This window comes from Oryx dammah, unplaced genomic scaffold (assembly GCF_014754425.2).
Source record: "Oryx dammah isolate SB20612 unplaced genomic scaffold, SCBI_Odam_1.1 HiC_scaffold_25, whole genome shotgun sequence".
NCBI classification, from domain to species: domain Eukaryota; kingdom Metazoa; phylum Chordata; class Mammalia; order Artiodactyla; family Bovidae; genus Oryx; species Oryx dammah.
Genome location: NW_024070209.1, coordinates 77,390,662 through 77,418,437, shown reverse-complemented (window position 1 = coordinate 77,418,437; position 27,776 = coordinate 77,390,662). Strand labels below are relative to the sequence as shown.

The 27,776-nt window shown below is 43.7% G+C and overlaps 1 protein-coding gene and 1 long non-coding RNA gene across 3 annotated transcripts in view; both read right to left on the bottom strand.

Annotated features, from left to right (window-relative positions):
- Positions 1-616: 616 nt before the first annotated feature.
- Positions 617-5,335, bottom strand: LOC120852244. Its single transcript, XR_005718516.1, has 2 exons — positions 2,711-5,335; positions 617-2,561 (listed from the first exon to the last, which is right to left on the bottom strand). It is a non-coding gene; the product is annotated as an uncharacterized LOC120852244 (long non-coding RNA).
- Positions 5,336-6,452: 1,117 nt separating this feature from the next.
- The window catches only part of LDAH (lipid droplet associated hydrolase), a 97,142-nt gene continuing 75,818 nt past the window's right edge, over positions 6,453-27,776 (bottom strand). For both annotated transcript variants that reach the window (XR_005718423.1, XM_040224913.1), the window contains 2 exons: positions 26,596-26,678; positions 6,453-10,179 (listed from right to left, as the gene is read on the bottom strand). Coding sequence is in view for 1 of the 2 variants with exons in the window: in XM_040224913.1 (XP_040080847.1) it covers positions 9,988-10,179; positions 26,596-26,678 (275 nt within the window). In the remaining variant the exon portion in view is untranslated. The remainder of the gene's footprint in view (positions 10,180-26,595; positions 26,679-27,776) is intronic.

The following is a 27,776-nucleotide window of genomic DNA, read 5'->3' as shown; positions in this document are numbered from 1 at the left end:
TGCAGCTGGTTCTTTTCTTCTCTGTGCTTTCCCACCTGACCAGCAGTTACTGCACCCAAAGGCGGGGGCAAAGTATCTATTTGTTCCCAGCCTCGACTCCGCTCAGACACTTGGCTGCCGGAATCTAGAACCTCAGCAGGACCTTCCTGGGCTGAGGTGTGCTTGTGGCGGACAGTGACAAGACTCCCACCCTGTGGGGCTTATTCTTGGGAGTCCTGCTGAGTTAGAGGTCAATACAAACCCATCTCTGCCCGGGAAGCACGCCCTTCCCTTGAGGCCGCTCCCAGGGCTGCCGGATCGGGAAGAGCCGTCTCTGGCTGGAGGTTCGCTGCAGCCACACACAACCATACTTGTTGTACATTCTTTGTGACGGGCCCATTTTCTCTCACGCCTCTCAACCTGGAGTGGCCCTCACCTAGATTTTTCCGGGGGTGAGTGAGTCTGAAAAGCAGTGACAAGGTGTCAGAGGCCCTTCCTTGTCTGCATGTCTATCTCTGAGTGACTGAAGGCTGCCAAGGGCAGAAAAAGGTGCACGTGGCCCCGTGGCTCAGGGCAGCAGGAACTTGGCTTGAGGGAAGCAGGTTGGCTTGAGGAAGGCTGCACCCATTAGCAGGGCTTATTTTCTTTGCAACTTATATTTCCGGGTCAGGACCTGTGAGAGTCAGAGCAAAGTCAGCCATGCAGTACTCTGTTTCGAAAGTGATGATATAGTTCAGGGAGAAAGCAAGCGCGTGATAAAATGTGTTTTCTGGCTGGGAAGTACTCAAGTTCCAAGCCAGGAATGGAGGCTCTGGAAAGGGGGAACGTCTCTGTCTTTCTCCACCTGGAGAGCATCTTTAGAGTAATGGTTTCATTTTGTTTTTTGGCATTTCACTTTACGCTGTAGCACGAGGAACTTTTATGTTTTTTATGAGGAAGAATCATCTTCAAGTCACTTTAGGTCTTTTAGCTGCAAGTATTTCACCCCACATGGAAAGTTAATGATTTCTTTTTACAAGATTTCTGTAATGATTTTTTTACTTGCCTTCAATAGATGAAAATAGGAGATTCTGAAAAGTTTAGAAAGCATTTTCTTTCTTCTTCTTCTTTAAAATATATAAAGAAGCAGCTCTTCTCACTGTGAAGGCTTCTGCAGAAGTCCGGCACCAGCTTACCTGTGGTGTGTTTGCACAGGTGCTGGGTGGGCAGTGGCGTCTGATGTGGTGGGCACCCTGCCCTTTGCCAAACAGGCCCTCCAGTGCCGATACGGTGATTTTAAAGGAAATGGGCGAAACTCGAAATGATGGTGATGCCGTCGCAGCTGAATGACATGCCGTTCAGTCAGCAGGTAAAGACACAGTTAACGATTTGGGGGCATGGATAGACCCCCCTTTCGTTTTGCAATGACACTGTTTCTCAGCTTGGCTTGGGAGTGAGTGGGGAAGCCGGGGAGGTTTTTAGACTCATTTAACACAAGCTGAAATTTCCTTTGTCACCTGTCTTCTAGCTCTGGTTCGGCCTGAGGCTTGGGGGCTGGAGCTTGGGCCATTCATCTCCCTGCTGCCCAGCTTGGCCATCTGGGCGGCACGAGCTGATGTCGTGAATGCCACCCCTGTGCCCAGGCCGGCTAGCAGGGGACTCTTCAAGGGCAGGTACAAACCCACTGTGTATATGTATTCTCAAATTTAAATAGACTGTACATATTGGAGTGTAAATGAACTGTAAAACAGCAATCTCTATTTTTCTGGACAGTTAAATAGCAGTATATATTTGTTAAACATGCTTGTGTACTCTTCATTAACTGTTTTAATATTTTGTACAGATAAGTTGATTAAATATTTTATTGTTAAAATTGCTCCTGGCTGGTCTTTAGAGAACCACTTTTTGACTTATCGTGTTTTCCTGTGTTGAGAATAGCAGTCAACCTCTGAGAGTTTAGGAGCGGGTACATTGGAACCGGAGGTTCTGGGCCCATGAGTCTTTAAGCTGACCGACTGCTCCCCCTTGAAACACCTCAGGCTGTGAGTCCAGGAAGGTGGGGGCTTGAGCCATGGGGCTGCTGCTCTCTGGGTCTTTGTGACTGGTATGACACTGCAGAGGACACTGTGCAGCCACACATGGTATGAAGCCACTGCAGGGGAAGGGAGAAGAGTCAAGCTTGGGTTCAGGGGAGAAAAGGCCAAAATACAGAGGAAAACACCTTCTCTTTGGAAAACAAGCACTGGCATTGGTAATGAGTGATCACTGTCATTCCAAGCACAGAGTGAGTGGACAGATTCTCTGTTTACAGATGTATCGGCTGCTGCTGGATCTAGAAACCCAGGCACTCCCACCCTGGAGGCTGCAGTTGTGACTCCTAGCAGCAGAAGCCCAACTGCTGCAGCTTCCTCTGCAAGGCCAGTTAACATGCGTCAGGAAAACCAGAAAGTCCTGCAGCGAGTTTGACGGGGCACTGCTTCTCGGTACTCTCCTGGACAGGTACAGAGATCTGTGCTTGGTGATGCTGTCTCGGCTCCTTCAGCAGCTCTCCTAGACTGGGCAGGAGAAGATGGACCACACAGTCTTTCTCTCCCAGCTGTTTCCTGTAGTTGAGTGAGAAAACTGTTTTCATCCATTCCTAAGTATTTCTGGGGAACTAGTGACGAAGCAGCAGTTGTGGGATGAGGACTCACTACTGACTTGTGACGAGGATCACCTTCTCTGGGATATGGATTGGGCCAGTGTGACTCACCTTTTCGCAGAGCGATCGAGCGCACGTCCACTGTAATCCAGTGTTCTTGTGGGATTTTAATGCCCGTCCCCATGTCATGTGTCTTTCTCTGGTGAAAGGTAAATCGAGAAAGCTCCCTTTTTGCTTCTTACTTTCATGACTACCAAATAAAGAAGCCTCTAAGTTAAAAAAAAAAAACAAACAAACCATTTTGGCTGCACTGCAGGGCACGTGGGATCTTATTAATAGTTTCCCAAACAGGGATCGAACCTGTGCCCCCTACATTGGAAGCACAGGGTTTGAACTGGACCACCAGGTAAGTTCCAAGGAGTTTCTTTGGCAGAAATATGTTCACCTTGTAACTAACTCATTTGGCAGGTTGTTGTAAACGCATAGGCTTCATGACTCTGCCATTGAAAAAGGTAAAGTATTACATTACTTTGATGATAACAACCCTCAGTCAGTTCTTCATTTTCGTATTTTTCACTCTCTACTTAACCTACCCTGGAATTCTGTGGTTAGAGGAGTACGCTTTCAGTTGAGAAGGGCTAGTTACAGGGAGAAGGGGAAGTCAAGAGCTGCATTTAAAATGTTATCCTATTGCCCAAACACTGTTGAGAGATGGTCTAAAGGCCCTGCAATGACCGATGCTAAAAGGAGGCGAAGATAGACTTCTCTGCTCTCCCAGGCCCCGGCCCTGGTGTGCCCACTGCCTACTCATCTCAAGGCAGGCTGAGGCCAAGATGCCACCACCTGCTGCCTCCCTGAGAGCGGAGCTGCCTGATCTGGTTGTGGATCCCTTGTGCTCTTGTACCCCAGGGAAGCTGTTCTGCTCAGAAGAAACAGTGATCTGGGCATAAGCTTGTCCGTTGTGACGTGTCACCGGAGTGCAGCCACTGACTGTGAGGCTGGGGGCTTCGCCGAGCCCTAATCACATGCAGGTGCTTGGTCCTGCAGCGGCAGCCAGCGGGAGGAAGTCCAGATGTGGTGCGAAGCCCACGCAGCGTGGATTTGCAGAGGCGGGATGCTGGTCCCGCTGTGGGTGCGGGGGGAGGCCCTGCAGGTGCACCCGCATCCCTGGCTGTCATGGCTGCCCAGTCACAGGGTCACCTTCCCGTCCCAGGAAGAGGAATTTTCCCATAGACTCACCCAGCAAGGGAGTCTGTCCCGGTGTGGGGAGGTCAGCACAGCCCCTCTGCCAGAACCTCTGAGGAATGCGATGCAAAATGAAAACGCTCTGCTGTCTCGGAGCCGGGGCTCGTGCACTGTTGCTTGTAATTCCCACTTGGGGTGCCGCACGGGGTTAGCGCGCAACAAATAACCACATATTTGGTCGTTGCTAATACCCAAAGTCTAGAGGTTTTCTAATCACAGAAGAATGGAAGTAACAGTTGCAGCTGGACAGCCAAAGAATGGGCCATGGCATGCAGTGGCCTTGCTGAGTGGCCAGCCTATGTCCTGGAATCTGACTCAGCGGTGCACAGTGAGGCTGGGGAAGTGCTTAAGGGATAAACGAGCAAGCCCTTGTCACAATTCCATTTACACACTCAGTTCTGAGGGACAAGGAGTCCCAGCGATGTGATCCTCTGACAAGTCCGACCGACTGAGGGAACTATACTTCTTGAGAGCTTGCATATTAAGTATGGCAACAACTTATTGACTCGTCTGTGTGACAGGCCTTATGCTATAAGCCCTGAGCATAGAGAGTAACTAGATACAAGGCTCATCTCCTAGGACTCTCTTTTCAGGGGCAAGAAGGGGTGTTAATAGTGGGGCAGGGAGGATAAAATTCAGTTCCTGCAATAACAGCAAGTGCTTCACTAGGGATGGGGCCAGGGGGCCCAAGAGGGCTCTGATGGAAGGAGAGAGGGAGAGGGGGCTCTGGGAGGCAGAAGCAGCTGGCAGCCTTTAGGGGGTGGGATCGAGGCCTGGGCACTCTCAAAGCTGGAGCAGTGGATCCCAGAGGTTCAGGGCATAGGGCACTTCTGAGAAGCAGATAGAAGTGAGCATCTCTGGAGGACTGGGTGGCCCTGGACAGAGTTGCAGAGACCAGAACGTGGAACTGAGCCTCAGCTCTGACCCCCTGCCACCCTCCCCACCCCCCCTACCACCTGGTGCCTGAGACATCACACCCCAACCCCCTCCCTGTCTCATAGTCCAATCTTAACGCTACTCAGTCATTACCAACCATCTACTCTATACTTCCGCTGACAACCTGACCCTCGAATGCCCTTCCGGGACTCCCTTTCCCAACCCTCCACTCTTGCCAGGCTGCCTGCCTGCTCTTTTCCTCCAGGAGGCAGCAGGATGCTGTGGGGAGGAAAGGGTGAGGCCGTGGCCCTGGGGCAGAGGCCGAGGGTCACTCAGCCAGCTCTGAGGTCTTGACCGAGTCCCCTACTTGGCACCTGCGTGGTGGCACATGTGGTCATAAGGCCTGAGTGAGATGCTCTAAGTGCAGGGTGAGGAGCATGTTCCAAACCCACCCAAGTTCCACCTTTCCACCTGTCCTGGCAGGAACAGCACCCACCGTCCCCCACAGGATGTTTCTCTTTACAGAGTTGCAGCAACCTGGAGCCCTCTGTGGCCCCCGACCCGTGAGAGGCCTGCAGTCTGCTGGAAGAGGACATGCCCACGTCCCACAACGCCTCCCTACCTGGGCCAACGTGGTGGCTCACTGCATCTCCAGCAGGCAGACGCAGGAACCTGAGCCCCTGGAAAGGGAAATCTTTTCTGTCCTCAGCACTCCCCCAGGATGGGCTCCAGCCTGAAGGCCTCAGAGATGTGTTTGTTCACAGAGCATACGTGGTCCCAGGCACTGCCCACCCCCCGAGCTCAACCCTGCCAAGGGAGGGAGGAGCCCAGGGATGTCTCTTCTCTCCAGCAGGTGGAGGCCAGGAACAAAGATGATGTCTCTTGTCATTTAAGAAACGCTTTGTCATACAGAGTGAAGTAAGCCAATGAGAGAAAAATAAATGTCATATTAATGCATACATACGGAATCTAGAAAAACGGTATAGATGAACCTATTTGCAGGGCCGGAATAGAGAAGCAGATGGAGAGAACAGACATGTCGATCTTGTCGGGGGGGAAGAATTGGGATTGACATATATATATACACTACCACACAGAGCTCAGCTCGGTGCTCTGTGACCTGGAGGGGTGGGATGAGGGGGTGGGGTGAGCCAAGAGGGAGGGGATATATGTGTATATACAGCTGATTCACTTCCTTGTATAGCAGAAACACAACACTGTAAAGTAACTATACCCCAGACAATTAAAAAACACGAAACAAAAACATTTTGCTTCTTATCTTTTCTAAAGGATTGTAAGTTCCTCGAGGGGGAAGTTTGGATGCTTGGGGCTGTGTGTGGGAGGCCTGTATGGCCTGGGGTCAGAAGACTGTGTGGGGGGGGAGTGGCCCCCTCCTTTATCAATATGAATCAGAAACGCTGAGACAGTTAGAAGGTCTCAGGCTGGGTGCAACAACGCAGAAATGGGGAATCACAGAGTCCTGCACAGCATCACAGGGAAGAGAGAACAAGGCAGACAAGTGTGCTGTCATCCTTTGGGTACCATGTAATAGAACATCTACCAGACAGGGTGCTAAATACTATATGCAAGACCTCACCTGACCCTATTAAAGACAAACAAAAACCTTCCAAGGTCCTAAAGCTAATGCAAGTGCTTTCAAGAGTGAGGACAGTGGGGGAGGGGAGGTGAAGCCTCTGAACATCACACACCTAATAAATGAAAAGACCCACGATTTGAAACACAGTCTTTATGTCTTCATTTACTTCCTAGAAGAAGTAATTCACTTTCTGGAAAAGAAGCAATAAGAGACAGATGCAGAAGGAGACAGCATGTTTTTGTTTTTTTTTTTCCCCCCAAATAATTATTTGTATACATTTCAAAATCATCTCAAACATGCAGAAATGTTGCAAGAACAAAGAACATTTTTTTCCTCTGAACTATCTGAGAGTAAACTGACATAATGTCGTATGGCTCTGACACATTTCAGTGTGTCTTCACTGAAAATAAGGACATTCTCCTACTTACCCACAATAAAACCGCTGACATCAGAAAATTATCATTGATCTCTTACTCCCATTTAAAAACTTCAGATCCCATGCAATGAAGTTTGGCAAACTGTCCCAACAGTGTTTTTTCTTTTTTTAAAATATAACATCTAATCCAGAATCAGGTGTTACATTAAGTTGTTGTGTTCCCTCAAGTCTGGAATTAAACTTAAATTTAATATAATGTAGGATAAAGAAAAATCAAGCCTTTGGAGGTCACTGGCTCTTCAAGCGTTCGGTGGAGAGGCCTGTGGTAAGTGGGCTGTTGCCTTGAATGTCTGGCCACAAAAAGCCCCAGGGGCAGCCTCTGGAGCTTCTCCCTCATGGTCCAAAGCAGACTGGGGACAACGAGTCATGATTTCCAGTGTAGGCCTTTCACTCAGCACTAGATAACCCCAGAGGAGGTTATTAAACCTTTTGACAAGACCATCACAGTGGCTCACTGGCAAACACAGGCAGAAATGCTTCTGGAAAATGGATTTCATCCATTGCCTACCAACTTTAGTCTTTTGTTTATGTTATGATGATGTTTAATAATCAGTAATACAGCCAATATTTATTGAGAAGATACTCTTTGTCAGGCACTGTGCTAAGTGCTTTCATTTAATCATCCCATTCTTCCAACAATATGAGGTATGTATTATTATTAAGCCTATCTTATGAATGAGGACACTGAGACATGGAGAAATTAGATGAAGCTGTCCAAAATCACACAGATGGTAAGGCCTCCAGAGTTCACATACCTTATCACCTCAAATACATGCATGAACACTTTTGTTTAATTCCTAATGAAATAAAATGAGCTTCAATCTTCCAAAATCTGATCCTTCCCTCTCTAAAAGAAGCATTGAAAAAGTGGCTTTCAATTTAACAGAGTGTGCATGTGTGCTACATCGCTTCAGTTGTGTCTGACTCTTTGCGACCCACGGACTACAGCCCGCCAGGCTACTCTGTCCACGGGATTTACCAGGCAAGAATACTGGAGCGGACTGCCTTTTCCTTAAGAGATGGAGACCCCCATCTCTAAAGTCTCTTGTGTTGGCAGATGGCTTCTTTACCACTAGTGCCAGCTGGGAAGCCCTTAATTGAGAGGCTATGACCTGAGTCTACCTCAGGAAAACGTGAAGACTGTACCCCTCCTCCCCAACACACAGAGGTCAGGCCAGGCAAGATCATAAAGTGTGGGTAAAGCATTTCTTTTGAAAATTCATTTGGTGCTTAGATGATTAACAGGAATTACAAGCCAGTATCTTTTACTTTATCATTTTACTTATTATTTTTTATCAGATATACATTTATCAGATATAATTTCATATATGTGAACTTCTGAAACATGAAGTAACATTGTAAAATAAGACTAGCAGAAACGCTGGGCGTGTTATTCTTGAGTCTAGTAGCATGATTTACCTAGTTCTTGCTTAAGTGCTTCAGCATCTTATTGAGCATCTCCTGTATGCAAGGTACTTCAGAGCCCTGAGACCCAGCTCCTAACATTAGATTTCTAGAAGGCCTCTCCACACAGCTGCCAATAAGGACTTTATGTACGCAGCCTTCTGCCAATGGTTTATATATTTACCGGCCCCTTTCTGGGGCTGAGAGCACTGTTTGCCTGGAGCTTGGCTCCTCCCCTCTGAGATGTCATTTGCTCTGATGTGGAAGCCAGGCCAAAGGATCATATCTCATTCGACATTCACCACTGGGTTGGCAGCATATCAGAGCTGAATCTTTCATCAGAGGGCTTTAGGTTTTGAGAAGGACAACATCCTCTTGTCCTTATGAAATGATAACACCATGAGGGATTTCCTCCAGGAGAAAAAAATGGAATGTTTCTATCTATCATCAACAATTTCTGCAGTCAGTGGGATTTACTGGCTAAGTAAATCCTAAGGTCCCAGGATTGAATCAATTTAGGGAAGGAAGCAATATTGTTAGCAAGCTCTAGGTCAGAGAACAAACTTCTTTGTTATTGGAACTCAAGGTGTCCGGAGAGGGTGAATTCACATAATTTAATGAGTGTTTTTTTTTTTTTGTTGTTGTTCATTAGTAAAACAATTTATTTCCAACTAACTGGAGAACTCATTTATGATGATCCTCTATTCAGCAATTTAAAGATGCCCTTTCAAAATTTACTTCCTGGAAGATTTTCAGAAGAAAAGAATCATTAATGTAGCTAACAGTCTATCCTCAAGGTCTTTATAGTACTTGGCTCATTGCTGGTCTGCAGTGGAGTCTGACTGAAAAAATCACAGTATGGGCAGTTGCCTGTGACAGGTACTAGCTTCACTGGGGTCAGCTCAGTGTCACCCCGTGCTGGTTCTGGAGAACGGAGGCCTGCAGGGAGCTCACCATCAGGACTTACTGGTTGGCTGTGGAGGAAGGTATAGTCGGGATCCTTCAGTAATGCTTATTAGCTCTTAGTTGACCAGAGGAACGTCTGACAAGCTTTATTCGCTCATTACTGTGGGCACGTCTGGAAGTCACTCGCCTCAGTGCACCCCCTGCCCCTGGCTCTGCTGGGGCTTGTGCACCGGCGGCCAGACAGAAGGCTGACCTGGTGGTCTGAGACATGCTGCAAGGTAGTAAAAGGCAGGGTGTGCAGGCTGTCCTGGTATCCAGTCTGATTTTGGTGATTTCAGCCAAGATCTGTGCAAAGTTAGCTGGGCTGACCTTCAGCTACTGTTCTTAAGACAGACCCGGGTCCACTGCCAAGCTCCACTGCTTGTTACTTCCTGGATGAGTGTATTCTTCTCATAATTTCATATGCTTCACATGTTTGACTATGCATTTGACATTCACTGGTCTTTTACATTTTCTAGTAGTTCTTTCATAATTTTCTTGGGGGGGTGCTATTCTACGTTGTAAATTAAAACATTTAGATTTCCTTTTGTGCAATGATCTTACCTATCAAAATTAAGTTGATGGTGCCACTGGGCATTTCCTGCACACGTGAAAGACTTTGTTTAGATTGCTGTGTTCCCTGAGTCTTGGGAATGTATTGTTAATTCCTGGGAATATTGGTCAACTGTGTTTGTTGCAGTCTGTAGCATGGGGGAGCTGGGAACTGACAGTTTTTTAAGCCAAGAGGGTCTCACTTTTTTTCTCTTCTAACATCAAATATTAAAATTAGACAGTCACCTATTAAGTATACTACTTACTACTAAGAGGCTGTATACCTACTGCCTCTATGCACTAGCTGTCAGCACTTGCACCTTGTATCACTATTTACATTTTGGACAGATCATCCTTTAGCCAGTCAGCTACCATGTCGGCCATTTCCTGGGAAAAATCGAAGATAAAAGCATGAGGTATCTTTTTCTCACAGAGTCGAATATCTCCTTCTGGAAAATCTTTCTTCATGTCGTCATAGTACTCTTCTGGACACCAACTATCTGTAGTACCGTAGTAAAATATAAGCTAGAAGACAGGACAAAAACACTTTCTTAGAAAACACTCTCCCCTCCCAGCATGGATCTGATACAAGCAACCTATGATGCTTTGAAAACAGCCCCTGCACCTGGCCCTGTACACTAGTCCCAAAGCTTGCTGCAGAGAGTGGCTCTCTCAAGGCAGTGAGCCTTCATGGTTCATGGGAGTGAATCTTGGCATCTGATGTTAAGAGACCCATGTAAGAAGAGCCTTGTGTGGTACATCACCCATGGTCCACTAAAAGGACTCGCCAGGAAAGTAGTGCACGTTGTGGTTGGGATGGACACTGGAAAGTGCACCGAGAGGGGCAAGGAAGAGTTATCGAGACATACGTGGTCACTGAGTGGCTTACAACCATTCATTATGCATTCACAGTTTTCATATAGCCACGTGCTAGGCACATGGGGCATGTTTATTGAGTGTAGGCAAAGATGAACCAGATGGACTCAGGTTTCTCAGTGCAGCAGATGAACTGTGATCAGAACCCTGAGGGTGTCTATGACATTTCTACAAACAGGCTCCATGGAGCAGGGAGAGAATGCTGATTCGGGGGGAGGCGTTATAACCATCCTTCAGGTGACAGCAAGCAGGTGGGATGGAGAGAGAGCTTTCTTTGAGGATGCATTCCTAAGATGCTTATTGAATATTGATTTGCCCCAGCCTCTGATACACACACACACACACACACACACACACACACACACACCCATGTATGTACACACATGCATGTGTGCAGTCGCAGCCCACTCTTTGCGACCCCATGGACCGTAGTCCACCAGGCTCCTCTGTCCATGGAATTTTCCAGAATACTGGAGTGGGTTGCCATTTCCTTCTCCAACACATATGCATACGCACATACATATGTGTATATATGCACACATATGTGCGTATGTTTATGGGCACTTAATCATATATACAGACATAAATATATCTGTGTGTATGTATATGTATATTCACATATACATTTATAAGTATATATATACACACATACATCTTTATCTTAACATCTAGCTCTAACCTGCTGTTCTTCACCAAAAAGCTATATTCTACTTATGCATTTTTGAAAAAAAAAAAGCAACAAAAGTGAAATCTTATTCAGAAAGGTACATACAGGTAATTTCTACACACACACACACACCCACACACACACCCCCTAATTTTTTGGCCCCTCTGACATCTGTCATCACTGAAAAAAAAGAGTTATGCCTGGCTCCAGTTCTTAAATGGCTAGTTACAGTCACTTATATTTCCACCACAGACCAAATTTGCTCACTCATTCAAATGCTTAATCATTAATCTGTCGGGCAAATACTTATTGAGCATCTTCTCTGTACTAGGAACCTGGAAAACAGACAACGGGACGCAGTCTCTGGGGAAGGAAGGACTGGAGGCACCATACACACAAGGCGAGTAGCCCGAGTGAGGGCATCTGGGGGGAACCAGTGGGCAGGAAAGGTTCCTCAGGGCACTGATGCCCAAGCTGAGTCTTCAATCTGGGGGGGCACACTGTGCAGAGCATACCGAGCAAATAAAAAGGATGAAGGAGTATGGCACACTTGGAAACTGGAAGTAATTAGAAGTGTTAGAATATGGGTGGTGGGAGAGGAGGTGGAGAGAAATGAAGTTCTGAACAGCCTCTGGGCCCCACTAAGGAGGTTGTACCTTGTTCTGAAGTCCACAGGAGCTAACAAAAGACTTCACACAATGAAGTGACATGACAGTTGTGTGGTAGGAAACTTACTCTGGCTATGATGACGAAGAGAGACCTCTGGAGGGGATCAAGTAAAGGTGGGAGGAGGAAACGGGAAATAAGTGTTAGTGCCCACTGGGTTAATTTTCTCCTCGGACCATTAAATCCATTATTGGAATAAGGAGAGGTGAAGTCAATCTTATAAAAATACCAGCCTTTAGTAACTTTATGACATAACCAACATTCAAAGAGATGGTTAATTAAAAAACACTTTAAAGGGGAGAATATTTAATGTAGTACTCCAGAGAGTCAATTACTAACAACTCAGTCTTGAGTTGTAGACTTATTCTGAATCACTTCATAGAGATTCTTCTGGCTGGGATTTAGTCTTGAAAGCTGCAAAGGATCTGTGGCTCAAAGATTTCTCACTTAACTTACTTTTCTTATTCTCCTATTTTTCTCACTACGATCATTTCTGGGCATGCCAAAGTACCAAAACCAGAATTCATTTTGGCAGGATTCTTAGCAGAGTATGAAGTGCTTTTGTTTCCTAGAGAACAAGAGTTGCCAGGTTCATTTCCCCTGGTGCTGGTCTCTCTGTGGCTCTAAAATGCTGCAACTTCACAACCAGTGGGTGATGATTCTGGCCGGCTATGGACAAGTAAGTTCCTCAAAATTTCTCAGCAACCACCCTACCATAGCTTCCCCTTGAAATACTGTTGGGAGTACAAGCTGTCTGCAGGCATTAATGATCTACCAATATGGCTAATAACTTCAGGTTCTCTCTAAACCATTCCCTACTCTTAGCACCAAGAATCTTTTAAATTATATCCAGGAAACAGCATCTGGAACAGTCATTATGCACAGTTGTTCAGCACTTCCTCAGAGTATGAAACATACTTTTGTTAAACAGAGTATGTTTAAACATACTGTGTTAAAAAATCTGGAAATTCAAAATTCAGGCTTGGGTTTGTGGCCATCAGGTCTGTCTGTTCCTCTGCTCCAGGGTGCTCTCTTCTCTCACCAAGAAGAGTACCTTGGGAGTCCTAATGCCAATGCAGGCTATGGTGGCGAGGTTGTGTGAAAAACCATAATACAAAAGGGTCAGTGAGAAGGAAAGCAAGGCAAAAAAGATCGCTCCCAATGAAGTCTCTGACAAGGAGGACAGCATCCCGGTGGCACCTGCTATTTGCTTTCCACCTAACTCTTCAAAGACTATTTCTATGATGCATTTACTTTTCAGTGAGGCAATTATAACTTGAAATGTCTCCATTGAGAAGTCCAGCACTGGGGAAACACCATCTCTTTCCTCATGGATGAAGGTGTCAGACAGTTGAGCAGGAATAATAAATATGGATTACAGGGACATACACCTACCTTCAGGTATCAAGAAACAAGTCCTGTCCAAGTAGTTATGGAGCAAGCACTGTCCAAGGCATGTACTAGGAACCTCAACACAAAGTGATGTCAGTGTTGAAGACAGCATTAACAATGAGGATCATAGATTCCTCATATGTTCATTTGATTTTATCTCTTAGTCCTCCATGACTATAATTATTTTGAGGGGGGCTGTATCTGGTTACATTTCTGAGTGATAGTGGGGCAAGGTGTTTTTGCTTTTTAAGTTCTTCTCCAGGCTATATTCAATGAAGGGCTCTGTAAGAAAATCTTGGCTTATAAGTCAAACACATGGTTATTTCTAATGCCTTTACATAAATTGGCTCAAGATACTTCCTGTTCCCTCTGGATTTTAAGTCACAGGCAATAGATCTGAACAGAGGACTCTGCACCTGTAGCCCTAAACAGGAAACTGGAAAAGTATGGGGTGTGTGAAGGTAGTACTGGGGGATGGGGAAGGACAGGTGAAGTAGAAAGAAAGAGATAACCAGACACCAAAGCATAGTGGTTAAGAGTGTATACCATTACTGTTAATACACTGATATGTAAAAATGAATCGCAACAAGTAACGATGTCCTGAAGAAAACTGAGAATAATTTGCCAGGCTCTATGTTAAGTTTTGTGTTCACTGAGTTCTTACAATAATATTCTGAAGAAGGCATTTTAATCCTGTTTTACAGAAAAGGAAATTTAGGCTTAGTGAGCCAACATGCTTAAGTTGAAACAATTAGTGAATATAACCCAATGAAAAATTCAGTATAAATCCAGAGAGAGCATTACTAGTCAGAACCTTGTATCACTGTTTACGATTAAGAATAAACAGAACCATGGTATGAAAACACAAACCTGAAAACTGAGAAATCTTAAACTGGTTATGAAAACTAACTGAATGTGGATGGTCTCCATAGGTTAAGTCTATGTAGTTCTTCTAGGGTGCTGCATGTCATGGGGGTGATTACCACTGTGAAAATACTGGAACTGTTAACTAAGAATCTCAGGCTATCAGTAGGATATTTAAATCAAACGTTTACAAGAAAACACATTATTTCCTATAGTATTTCTCCTTGGCACTTGCTTTGATATGCATGGGAATTGTTCAAGAGTATAATTATCCCCCATCTTCATTATTAGAGGTGGAATTATGGTTACTATCCGGAGAAGGCGATGGCACCCCACTCCAGTACTCTTGCCTGGAAAATCCCATGGATGGAGGAGTCTGGTAGGCTGCAGTCCATGGGGTCGTGAAGAGTCAGACACGACTGAACGACTTCACTTTGACTTTTCCCTTTCATGCATTGGAGAAGGAAATGACAGCCCACTCCAGTGTTCTTGCCTGGAGAATCCCAGGGACGGGGGAGCCTGGTGGGCTGCCGTCTATGGGGTCACATAGAGTTGGACACGACTTAAGTGACTTAGCAGCAGCAGCAGCAATGGTTACTGTCATTTCTGTACTCACAGACATATTTTCCTTTAACTCTTCTGTTGCCCCTAAGGAGATATGTCCCTGCTAAAATGTCCCTGTGAATTGTTGAAGCTTGCCCCCATATAGGAGCCACAGTTGTCTTTACTCATGTATTTTTTTCTTTTCACTTTTTGCTGCTGAATCTGACAGATTCACAGCATTTCCACACAAAATGACTCTAAATTTATATCCCACCTGGCACTGGCTAAGTGGCTGAAATTTAGAAGTAAGACAGCTCTGCCTTAGAGAAGTTCCAGAGCAAGGAAGAACACAGGCAGGCACAAGCTGCCCTTGAACATGACAGGCAGAGAGAGGCACGAACAAAGCGCTGTAGGAGGAAAACCTGACTTCTGACCCGAGGGATGCAGCAAAGTTTTGTTTTAGTATACACGGAGTTGCTGGCTTTTATGCATTACTAATAGAGGGGTTACTGTAATACAGAAGACATACGAAAAACCATCTTATGACACAAGTTTATATATTTAACTAAAAAAAATCACTTTCAATGATATATCAACATCTTAAGATATTAAACACAAAGAAAAGCCATACACACAAATCTCTATCTGGTGATAATAAATATTTTTCAGCTATAAATAAAGAAGGAAATCCTGCCATTTGTGACAATATGGATGGACCCTGAGAGTATTATGCTAAGTGAAATCAGACATAGAAAGACAAATATTGTATGATCTCACTTATATGTGGAGTCTGAAAAGGTTAGGAGTTGAAGGAAATGGGTGAAGGTTGTCAAAAGCTGTAAACTTCCAGTTATAAGATAAACAAGTTGTGGGGATGTAATATACAACATGGTGACTACAGTTCACACTATACTGTATATTTGAAAGTCAGTTAGAGAGAAGACATTAAAAGTTCTCATCCGAAGAAAAAAATTGTAATTAAGGTAATGGATGTTAACGAAACCTGTGATAATCATTGTGCAATATATACATATATTAAATCATTATGTTGTACACTTTAATACAATGTTATGTGTCAGTTCTATCTCAATAAAATCAGGAACAAAATCTATCCAAATTCCTTCTTTCTAAGCATTAATTCACTAGGACTGCAGGCGTCATAGAAATTGCTGGACAAGAGCAACAGGCTCCTCTTTCTATCCTCCCTCCAAAGTCAGACACCTAAGCCTTGACCCTGCAATGTTAAAGGAAACCTATTTTGTAATACAAGCATCTCCTTTCAGTTACTTAAAAATCCCATCTGTCTTGGGAACAGAAGAATAACAATCACAAATTCACTAATTCACTGCAGTCTTTCTGAGCAATCATTAAAAATTTTTTTTAATTGGTGGGAAATTGCTTAAATATTGTGTTGGTTTCTGCCATACAAGAGTGCAAATCACTCATAATTATTTATATATATATACACCCTCTCCCCCTTGAGCCTCCCTCCCTTCCCCCACCTCACCCCTCTAGGTCACAGAGTGCCAGGCTGGGCTCCCTGTGTTACATAGCAGCTTCCCACCAACTATCTATTTTGCATCTGATAGTGTATATATGTCAATGCTACTTTCTCAATTCATCTGACCCTCACCTTTCCCTGCTGTGTCCATAAGTCTATTCTCTACTAGGTTCATCAGTACCATTTTTCTAGGTTCCATATATATGCATTAATATACAATCCTTGTTTTCCTCTTTCTGACATATTTCACTGTGTATAAGAGGCTGAGCAACTGTTTTTAAGAACCTGAATAACTGCTGAAGAAAGGGAGAATTTAGAAAATTCATTGTCCAATTTACCTTGTTTCCTTTCTTTCCTTCATCTAGAACTGGATCAATTATCATTCTTAAAAAAAAAAAGAGAATTAAAATCCCTGAAGATTAAAAAATGTGGCCGAGGACAGAGGTGAACACACGATCCTTCAGGAGCACTGAGCCCTGCTCCCTCTGCAGGCACTGGAGGAGGTCCAAGTGGGTTATAGATCGGGCCACTCTCCAAGAAACTGGAAAAATCATGCGTTGAAAGCCCTGCAAAGTGGGGCTCTCTCCTCTCTGCATGACTCAAGTGTAAAGGGCCAGAGCCTGCTCGTTCCCAAGTGGAAGTCACTGGGGCATCGATATCTAGTTCCATCTCTTCCTTATGTGGGACTGGAGTGAGGAGCTGACCCAAGGCATCTATTTTCCTCTGGTGAAGCAACAGAGCATGCGGCACCAGCAGCAAACTTATCTCCCTGTGTGTCTGTTTCTCCCTGGTTATACAGCTCAGGAAACTGGCAGAGGAGAAGAGTCTTGCTTAACTAACGGAGAAGAACGGCCGAGGCCAGCTTACCTGAACCTTGGCACCAGGGGACTGGAGGTTCTGGTAAGGATGAAGTAATACTGTGTTCTCCTTCACTGCTGCTGCCACACAACACCTCCCTTAGGCATCTTTTAGGAAGAAGTGGCCAGAATGGGACTGGCTACGTATTTAATATTACAAAAATCTTTCATTACAGAATGAAAACATCTGAAGGGGTGGGTGAAAGTGAAAGTCACTCAGTCATGTCTGACTCTGTGACCCCATGGACTATACACAGTTCATGGAATTTTCTAGGTCAGAATACTGGAGTGGGTAGCTTTTCCCTCCTCCAGGGGATCTTCCCAACCCAGGGACTGAACCCAGGTCTCCTGCATTGCAGGTGGATTCTTACCAGCTGAGACACAAGGGAAGCCCAAGAATACTGGAGTTGATAGCCTATCACTTCTGCAGCAGACTTTCCAACCCTGGAATTGAACCAGGGTCTCCTGCATTGCAGCAGGATTCCTTACCAACTGAGCTATAAGGGAAGCCCTGAAGAGGGTGGGTAGGGAGAGGAAAAGTTAGGCAAAGTCTTTTTAAAGTACTCAGAGGCATACCTAGGATATGACTAACTTTATAATAATAACAAACTTTTGTTCAATGCTTAGTACATGCTAGATACTCTTGCAAGGACTTTATATGAATTATATGTAGCATTACAGGTTTGGAACAACTGTATGAGAATAGATACTATTATTAAACCATTTTATTGATGAAAAAAAGGGGACACAGTGAAGTCCAGTAACTTAACCAATGTCACGTAAGTGAGCAAGTGGTGGAGCTGGAGCGTGAACCTCAGGCGGTGACTCTCAGGACTCTGTTTCCCATATGCTCGTCCTCCTCTGGATCACACTCCTCTAGAAAACTCCACCAGAAAAGCTCCAGGGTGTGCTGACACAAAAGTGCTTCAGATGGAGGTCTCCAGGTCCAAATGACTGAGACCCAAACAGACTATCTATTTCCAGGATAATTATGGTATTCTGAACAGGCTTCAGATTGAACAGGCAGAACTAACACAATCAGTTTCAGGCCAAGGCTGGCGGAAAGGCAGACTTGGTTAGCGGGGACCAGGGAGAGCGTCCTATGCTTGGCCAAGCGGGACGTGGGCGTGTCTGAAGGATTTGCATGCCCAGGTCCACAGAGAACGGGCGCGAGGTTTGCTCCTTCCCAAAGGCAACATGCACCTCTGGGCTCGGGCGGGTTAAGCAGGAGGGGGCGAGTGTAGCAGAGGCGGGTCCCTGTTCCTCAGGACCCTCTGCCCCTTTCCCAACCACATCGTGGCCCCAGGCTGGCCCTCTGGGGGCAGGGGCAGCCCCATTTGCAGGCAGTTCTCCCACGGCTGCCCACTGTGGTCAGAAAGCGTCTCATGTGCTCTTGCTGGGAACCATTTCAGAGCCCTATTGACTGATAGTGATGCTCGAATTCCGTCTGGCAGTAGCACACACCAGCTGTTTCCATGAGCCTGGGCCAAGGATGGTCACGGCAGTTTAGAATTTCCCTCCGAAGTGAGCTTTAAATGAAAACTTCAAGTTTGTAAACCAAACACTAATTCACTTTTCTGTGAACAAGACATACATTCCCTTGTAGCTGAGAACAATGACAGAGCAAGGGAACGCTGACCTCCTGTTTGCCTCAGATACGCCAGGTGCCTCATAATACAGAGCATACCCTGGGGGCTCCCAGAAGGATTGGGACTGTGGTGGCGAAAACGTACAGTTGATACTCTTGCTTTGGTTTCCTCCATCCTGGCTCTCATTCCTGTCCCCCACCACCTCCACTCCCGTCTTAGTCATTAGCTCCTCTCTTTCCTCCCAGTTTTTTAGCTGTGTTCCCCAAGGATGAGCCTTTATATGTCTTTTCTTATTCTATGTACTTTCTTGGGTTACTATTACCCGTGCTCATGACTCCAAAAATATCCTCATCATTCCCAAATCAAAGTTCAGCCCAGATTCCTCTTCTAGGCTTCCTATCCACATATATCCAGCTATCTGCCAGACACGTGTCCCCCGGATGTCCCACAGGTATATCAAACAAAAGGACCAGAAGGAACTACTTTCTCAAGCAGCTCCTGCAACTTGCTGGCACTTCTCCTCCCATATTCCCTATCTCGTTACAAAATCCAAATGCAGAGAAATTATCTTACTCCGTCTCCATGCTTTCATGAACTATGAGCTCTAAGTGTCTTTGATTCTACTTCCTGGATCTTTCCAAATTCTACCCCCCTCTTTACCCCCAACTCCCTTGCCTTAGTTCTTATAAAAGTCTTCTAAATGGTTTTCCCACCTCAAATTTCATTCTTTTCCAACATTCTGATACGCATTTTTCCAAATAATTCCCCTCACTGGTTAATGTAGCCACATTCCTTGGGCTAACTGATATGAACCGGTACCTCTGAACTGACTGTTCACAGATGGCGTATGTTCTGATGGGTCAGTGGTTAAGGGATATGGTTGTTAAACCTCTTGAACATCACCTTGATTATTACCCTCCTTCTTAAACCCTTCAACTCCCCAACAACTCAAAATAGTCTCTTTAGTGTAGTACATCATGGCTTCCTGTTCTCAGGCCAGTGCCCAAGCCAGAGTTAACACCATGTTGCCTAACCTTTTCCAGAACCTCAAAGCAAAACTTCTTCACCTGGGGTCCACAGGTCCACACACATTTATGGGTAGATGCAGTGGCAGTTGTAGGGAGAGGGTAATGTGAACTTGGATAGGAAAAAGAATGCATCCGTTTTTGCTAACCTCTAACCATGATTTCAGAAGGATTAGAAATATCTATTGTCTGTCATCTATAAATTACTGAAATCTTCAAATTACAGTACACTGGTTGTAGGTAAACTAAAAGTTTTTATGCACATCACTACAAATTTACAACAGTAATTCTGACTGATGGTATATCACATTTATTTTGTTAGTAAAGATGCACATAATATACATCACAAATATGCTTTTATTGTATTTGGATAGTGATACTTCAATATAACTTTTTGTGGTAAAAAATATACTTCACGTACTTAAAAAAAGTATTGTTCTGAGGAGTCCATCCATGACACAGTCAGAGAGATCTATGGCACAAAAATGGCTTAGAATCTATACTCTCACAGCTTTCCTGTCCATCCATCTAGTCTACATTAACTGATTGTTCACCAAATATGATGCACTGTGCTAGGCCAACTTCAGCTTCTTCAGCATTACTGGTTGGGGCATAGACTTGGATTACTGTGATATTGAATGGTTTGCCTTGGAAATGATCAGAGATCATTCTGTCGTTTTAGAGATTGCATAGAAGTACTGCATTTTGGACTCTTTGGTAGACCTACAAGACTTTTTAGAACTAACACCCCGAAGAGATGTCATTTTCATTATAGGGGACTGGAATGCAAAAGTAGGAAGTCAAGAAACACCTGGAGTAACAGGCAAATTTGGCCTTGGAATGTGGAATGAAGCAGGACAAAGACTAATAGAGTTTTGCCAAGAAAATGCACTGGTTATAGCAAACACCCTCTTCCAACAACACAAGAGAAGACTCTACACATGGACATCACCAGATGGTCAACACCAAAATCAGACTGAATATATTCTTTGCAGCCAAAGATGGAAAAGCTCTATACAGTCAACAAAAACAAGACGAGGAGCTGACTGTGGCTCAGATCATGAACTCCTTATTGCCAAATTCAGACTTAAATTGAAGAAAGTAGGGAAAACCGCTAGACCATTCAGGTATGACCTAAATCAAATTCCTTATGATTATACAGTGGAAGTGAGAAATAGATTTAAGGGCCTAGATCTGATAGATAGAGTGCCTGATGAACTATGGAATGAGGTTCGTGACATTGTACAGGAGACAGGGATCTAGACCATCCCCATGGAAAAGAAATGCATAGAAGCAAAATGGCTGTCTGAGGAGGCCTTACAAATAGCTGTGAAAAGAAGAGAGGAGAAAAGCCAAGGAGAAAAGGAAAGATATAAGCATCTGAATGCAGAGTTCCAAAGAATAGCAAGGAGAGATAAGAAAGCCTTCTTCAGAGATCAATGCAAAGAAATAGAGAAAAAGAACAGAATGGGCAAGACTAGAGATCTCTTCAAGAAAATTAGAGATACCAAGGGAACATTTCATGCAAAGATGGGCTCGATAAAGGACAGAAATGGTCTGGACCTAACAGAAGCAGAAGATATTAAGAAGAGGTGGCAAGAATACACAGAAGAATTGTACAAAAAGATCTTCACGACCCAGATAATCACAATGGTGTAATCACTCATCTAGAGCCAGACATCCTGGAATGTGAAGTCAAGTGGGCCTTAGAAAGCATCACTACGAACAAAGCTAGTAGAGGTGATGGAATTCCAGTGGAGCTATTTCAAATCCTGAAAGATGATGCTGTGAAAGTGCTGCACTCAATATGCCAGCAAATGTGGAAAACTCAGCAGTGGCCACAGCAGTGGCCACAGGACTGGAAAAGGTCAGTTATCATTCCAATCCCAAAGAAAGGCAATGTCAAAGAATGCTCAAACTACCGCACAATTGCACTCATCTCACACGCTAGTAGTGTGGTGGGCTGCCATCTATGGGGTCGCACAAAGTCGGACACGACTGAAGCGACTTAGCAGCAGCAGCAGCACATGCTAGCAAAGTAATGCTCAAAATTCTCCAAGCTAGCTTCAGCAATACGTGAACCACGAACTTCCAGATGTTCAAGCTGGTTTTAGAAAAGGCAGAGGAACCAGACATCAAATGACCAACATCTGCTGGATCATGGAAAAAGCAAGAGAGTTCCAGAAAAACATCTATTTCTGCTTTACTGACTATGCCAAAGCCTTTGACTGTGTGGATCACAATAAACTGTGGAAAATTCTGAAAGAGATGGGAATACCAGACCACCTGACCTGCTTCTTGAGAAATCTGTATGCAGATCAGGAAGCAACAGTTAGAGCTGGACATGGAACAACAGACTGGTTCCAAATAGGAAAAGGAGTACGTCAAGGCTGTATATTGTCACCCTGCTTATTTAACTTCTATGCATCATGAGAAACGCTGGACTGGAAGAAACATAAGGTGGAATCAAGACTGCCAGGAGAAATATCAATAACCTCAGATATGCAGATGACACCACCCTTATGGCAGAAAGTGAAGAGGAAATAAAAAGCCTCTTGATGAAAGTGAAAGCGGAGAGTGAAAAAGTTGGCTTAAAGCTCAACATTCAGAAAACAAAGATCATGGCATCCAGTCCCATCACTTCATGGGAAATAGATGGGGAAACAGTGTCAGACTTTATTTTTTTGGGCTCCCAAATCACTGCAGATGGTGACTGCAGCCATGAAATTAAAAGACGCTTACTCCTTGGAAGAAAAGTTATGACCAACCTAGATAGCATATTCAAAAGCAGAGACATTACATTGCCGACTAAGGTCCGTCTAGTTAAGGCTATGGTTTTTCCTGTGGTCATGTATGGATGTGAGAGTTGGACTGTGAAGAAGGCTGAGCACCGAAGAATTGATGCTTTTGAACTGTGGTGTTGGAGAAGACTCTTGAGAGTCCCTTGGACTGCAAGGTGATTCAACCAGTCCATTCTGAAGGAGATCAGCCCTGGGATTGCTTTGGAAGGACTGATGCTAAAGCTGAAACTCCAGTACTTTGGCCACCTCATGCAAAGAGTTGACTCATTGGAAAAGACTCTGATGCTGGGAGGGATTGGGGGCAGGAGAGGAAGGGGATGACAGAGGATGAGATGGCTGGATGGCATCACTGACTCGATGCACGTGAGTCTGAGTGAACTCTGGGAGTTGGTGATGGACAGGGAGGCCTGGCGTGCTGCGATTCATGGGTTCGCAGAGTCGGACACAACTGAGCAACTGACCTGACCTGTGCTAGGCCACATGGACACTGAGATGAGAAAAACCTCCAAGGAGTGTGGGCGTGGGAACATACCATTTAAATACCATGTAAGAAATGTGATATTATAGCTCTACATATGGAGCCAGGGGTGCTGAGGGGAGGGACTTCTAACCAAAATTTGGGTCTGGGGAAGGCCTCTTAAAGATAACAATGGGGCCAAGTCCTAAAGGGCATGTAGAATTTAGTCAGGTGAGGAAAGAACACAACCTGTGATGCCACAGGCCCTGCTCCACTCTTTTGGAGACAACTGAGTCTGATATCTTTGCTTCAGGAAAAGGAAACAATCGTATGTAGTGCTGAAGCGCTGCTGACTCTGGGTGGAAAGTCTCCAGATCTTGGAAAGTAGGAAGCCAGTCAGCTCTGGAGACTTTCAGAGTTTTAAAGGCCCATTAGCATCAAGAAGATTAAAAAGTTCTTCCCATATGGAAATGCAGTGGTAAAAAGTTTGGATTTAGATACAAAGCCTGATGATTATGACTGCTCTAGAGGAGGAGAAAGAATCCGAAGGCCGTCCACATGAGGCAGCAGAGTGACAGTTTTTAGACGACTGTGGCTTCCTGCCTGGATGGCACAAAGATATAATTTCCAGAACTGTTTTAAAAGTTGAATAACAGATAAATTGAATGATTTTTGCAACAAAATGTGTGGCTCAAAACATCCTCACAATGTGCAGTCCTGAAAAGGAAAGAGGTTTCTGAATGCTTATGTTTGGGCTGAGATGGGACAGAGTATCTGTGACTACAATTACCTAAAACAGGGATATGGGGACTTCCCTGGTGGTTCAGCACTTAAGAATCCACCTTGCAATGCAGGGGATGCAGGTTCGATCCTTGATCAGGTAACTAAGATCCCACGTGCCATGGAGCAACTAAAGCCCATATGCCATAACTAACAGAGTCTACATGTTGCAATGAAAGATCCTGCCAAGTGTTGCAACTAAGAGCTGATGCAGCCAAGTATATAAATAAACATTAAAAAAAAATAAAATAGGGATATGTCTAGTCTTAGGAATTGATTTGGAAGGCATGAGGAAATGCCCACTATTTTTCTAGAACCGTGTGCCCTTTCGTATCTTTACTTTCTCAAGCAGCCTGGGACATATGTTGATTCAACTTTTTACCAATATTAAATTACAGCATGTTTCCTTTTTTTTTTTTCATTACAGAAACAAAAAATTGCAATAAACTTGTCTTTTTATATCTTGTTTCACTTAGCAGTTGGAACTGTATTATTCTGGGGCAGAATTCAAATGTGGCTGGTAGAGAGGGTAGTCAATTAACTGCAGGTAGTTTTGCATCATTAAACTAAACATGCCTTGCTTTCCCAAGTTTCATGAATACATTCAATGCTATCTTAAAAACAAAATAAAACCATTCCCTCTAGCTGGAAAGGTTTAGCCCTGTGACTGTGCGTTAACATTAACCTTGAAATGCCTGCCATCTACCATACACCTCCATATTTCTCCCACAAAAGTTTCTGCAAAGTACAGTCCTGACACCGTTACCATGAACGGCCCTCTATCTGGGAATGATTACACTTGCATATGGATTTAACTTAGGACAGGAATAAGTTAGCACCTTCCTTTGACCTCTCTCTGAGCACAACATACAAACAGAATCCAGGAATGATGAGTACTTCGCAGCAGCTGGCTTCCACAGGTGGTAAGACAGAATATGACACATGACGGGTCTAGTCATTCAGCAAGTGTCAATTTCGGAAATGAGCATCTGCCAGTCTTCTTAACTGGGAATTGAGTTGTTTTTATCAACTTCCAGCCTTGTGAACTTGAAACACATTCACTTTAATTTAACTAAAAAATAAAATACTGTTTTTCTTGCGTTTTCACAGACATCAGGGACTGGAAACAGTTGCAAGCCCTGGAAAGTGGGTCCCTGTGAGGCCCCAACCTCCCCACTCAGTTAGTGAGGGTATTCTCTGTCTTCAAAATTTCAATCTCCAGCCAACTGCCATTTTAGAAATATGATGACCACTGTGGTCATAAGACAAACACACTGGCACTTTCAAAAGTCCTCTCTGGGTGAAGCTACGATAGATCAATATTCTAAAAATATATTTTTAAGAACATATACATGTCTTGCTTTAAGAGAACTTTATTGGGAGGTTATAGAAATATGAATTAACTATAGGAAAGTTTAAGTCAAGTGTCTCAAAGAATCTAAACACAGCAGGGTATCTAAGATTTTACTTGCAGATTGTAGGTTCCTGGGCCCTGTAAGAGTTGGACACTCAGTGGGGCTCATTTCATTGCATCCAGCAGATGTCACAGTTCAGCACTGACTACAAAGTTCTATATTAGCACAGTCCAACAGAAATACAAAGGCACGCAGGTAATTACCAAAAAAACTCTTTAACTATATTTTACAAAAAATGTTTAGTGTATTTTCTAATGACTACATTTTAAAAACTGTCATATAAAGGAACTGATTAAATTACTTTTAATAATATATTGGATTAGCCAAAACGTTCACTCGGCTTTTTCTGTGACATCACACGGAAAAATCTGAACAAAATTTTTGGCCAATCCAATATATTATTTAAACCAATGTATCTAAAATATTACCATTTTGAACATGTAATTAATACATAAACGTTAATGAAATGTTTTACTTTTTTTTTTTGGTACTAAATTTCTGAAATCCAATGTGTATTTTATACTTACGGCACAGGTCAATTCAGAGGAGCCATGAATAAACCCCATGTGGCTAGTGGCTATAATGTTAGATGGCACAACTCTATCCTATTCAGAATGGACAGAGAGGTAAACGCTGCCATGGGAGTACCAGGGCCACCTAAATTCTAGGGTGCTTTGACACATCCTAAACCATGGCCTCTCACAGTTTCAGAAGCTGGTACTTCCAAATACGCTTGTATTAAGGTTTTATCACTTATGGCAGCAACTTAAAAGTGCTAACTATTTCAATCGTTTTCTTTCTGCACCTGCTTGTATAGAAAACTGGTCTTCATGTCAGAACTGGGCCTTCCTACACTAATGCATTGGAGAATAAGAAAGATGGGCTCACTGAGTCATCAGATCACAGGAATGTCAGTTCTTTTCCAATGTTTCGCTTATATTTTAAAATAACTTTTTTTTCCCCATAAATATTATTGTGAGTCTTTTCAGTACAGAGCTCTAGAGAAAAGTATTAATTCTAAAAATAAACCCAACAAAAACAGGTGGTAAAACATATTTAAGTAACTATGCAGTCAGCTTTACTTACTGTCTATGCAACTTTCAAGGACTATGTTAACGTTAACTAGAATATGATCTGAAATTTACAAACCCTTGAGGTCTTACAAATTCTAACCAACTCTAGCCTTTCATCCAGAGAAGGTGATGGCACCCCACTCCAGTCCTCTTGCCTGGAAAATCCCATGGACGGAGGAGCCTGGTGGGCTACAGTCCATGGGGTCGCAAAGAGTCGGACACGACTGAGCAACTTCCCTGTCACTTTTCACTTTCATGCATTGGAGAAGGAAATGGCAACCCACTCCAGTGTTCTTGCCTGGAGAATCCCAGGGATGGGGAAGCCTGGTGGGCTGCCGTCTATGGGGTCACACAGAGTCAAAACACGACTGAAATGACTTAGCAGCAGCAGCAGCCTTTCCTCCTCAGTAAGTATTGCAGCACTAAAGTGATTACCTTAGGTAAATGTTCTTTGATGGTTTCATTGTCTCTCTTCACTACCTCTCTCATTTCTTGGCTCCCAAGGTAGGCAGCGTTAACTACATTAAAAAAAAAAAAAAAGACAAACATTTAGAATATATAGAACAAACACAAATGTCAAATTATTTGTAGCCAATTCCTGTTTCACCCTTTTCTTTTGGCAAGTGCTATGTGATGTAAGATGTCAGTGAGTCCAAGAGAGGCGTGTGAGTCAGTGACATGCACTGACTCTGGAAACAAGGCATGCCCTATGTAAGGCTCTCTTACCTTCACCTGGCTTTCTCAGCAGCAACGTTTAGCTGTATGATGGCCTAATGTCAGATATCACAGCATATGTGTGTCACTGTACCTGATCAAGGTATTTTTACGACTTAAGGATTAGAATCACACATTTTAACAGATAAATCATACATACCAGGGAAACCACACACAGTTGCAAACATTAAAACATCTTGGTAACCTTTTTTTAGAAAGGACACAACTATAGAGAATGTCTGTTTTAAAATAGGTTTAAATGATCTTGAAGAGTTAGTTGTTAATGAAGGTCAGTCCTATTATACCTGTTATATGCAAAATAGGGAGAGTGACTCCCATTTTCAAGATGACAAATATCTGGAAAAGAGGAAGAAAGCCAGTGATAATCCAAATCTGTGGGCTTCCCTGGTAGCTCAGTGGTAAAGACTTTCTGGGACTGCTACACAAATTTTCATTTGATTCTCTGTGCCTTGAATTCCACTTTGGTTGGTATTATTACTGTTAATTTGCTTTCTTTTTGGCATCATCCTCCTATTTGTTTTTTATTTTTAATCTTTTGTCATTTTAAGTACATCTCTTGAAATCATAAATGGGTCTTTTTAAAAACATAGTTTAAAGTCTCTCTCTCTTAAATATAAGATTTAACATACTTGTGTATATTGATATAAAAGATAGTTGGTCTGACTCCAATCAGTAGGCAGAATAAAGTAATAATAAGGTTCACAGCAGAAATTAATCAAATTGAGACCAGAAAAACAAATGAGAAACTAAATGAAACTAAAAACAAGTTCAATAAAGCTGATAAATCTCTATAGCCAGACTGTTCAGAAAAAAATGTGAGAATACATAAAACATTACCAATATCAGGAATGAGAAATGATAACCCTTCAGATACTACCGAC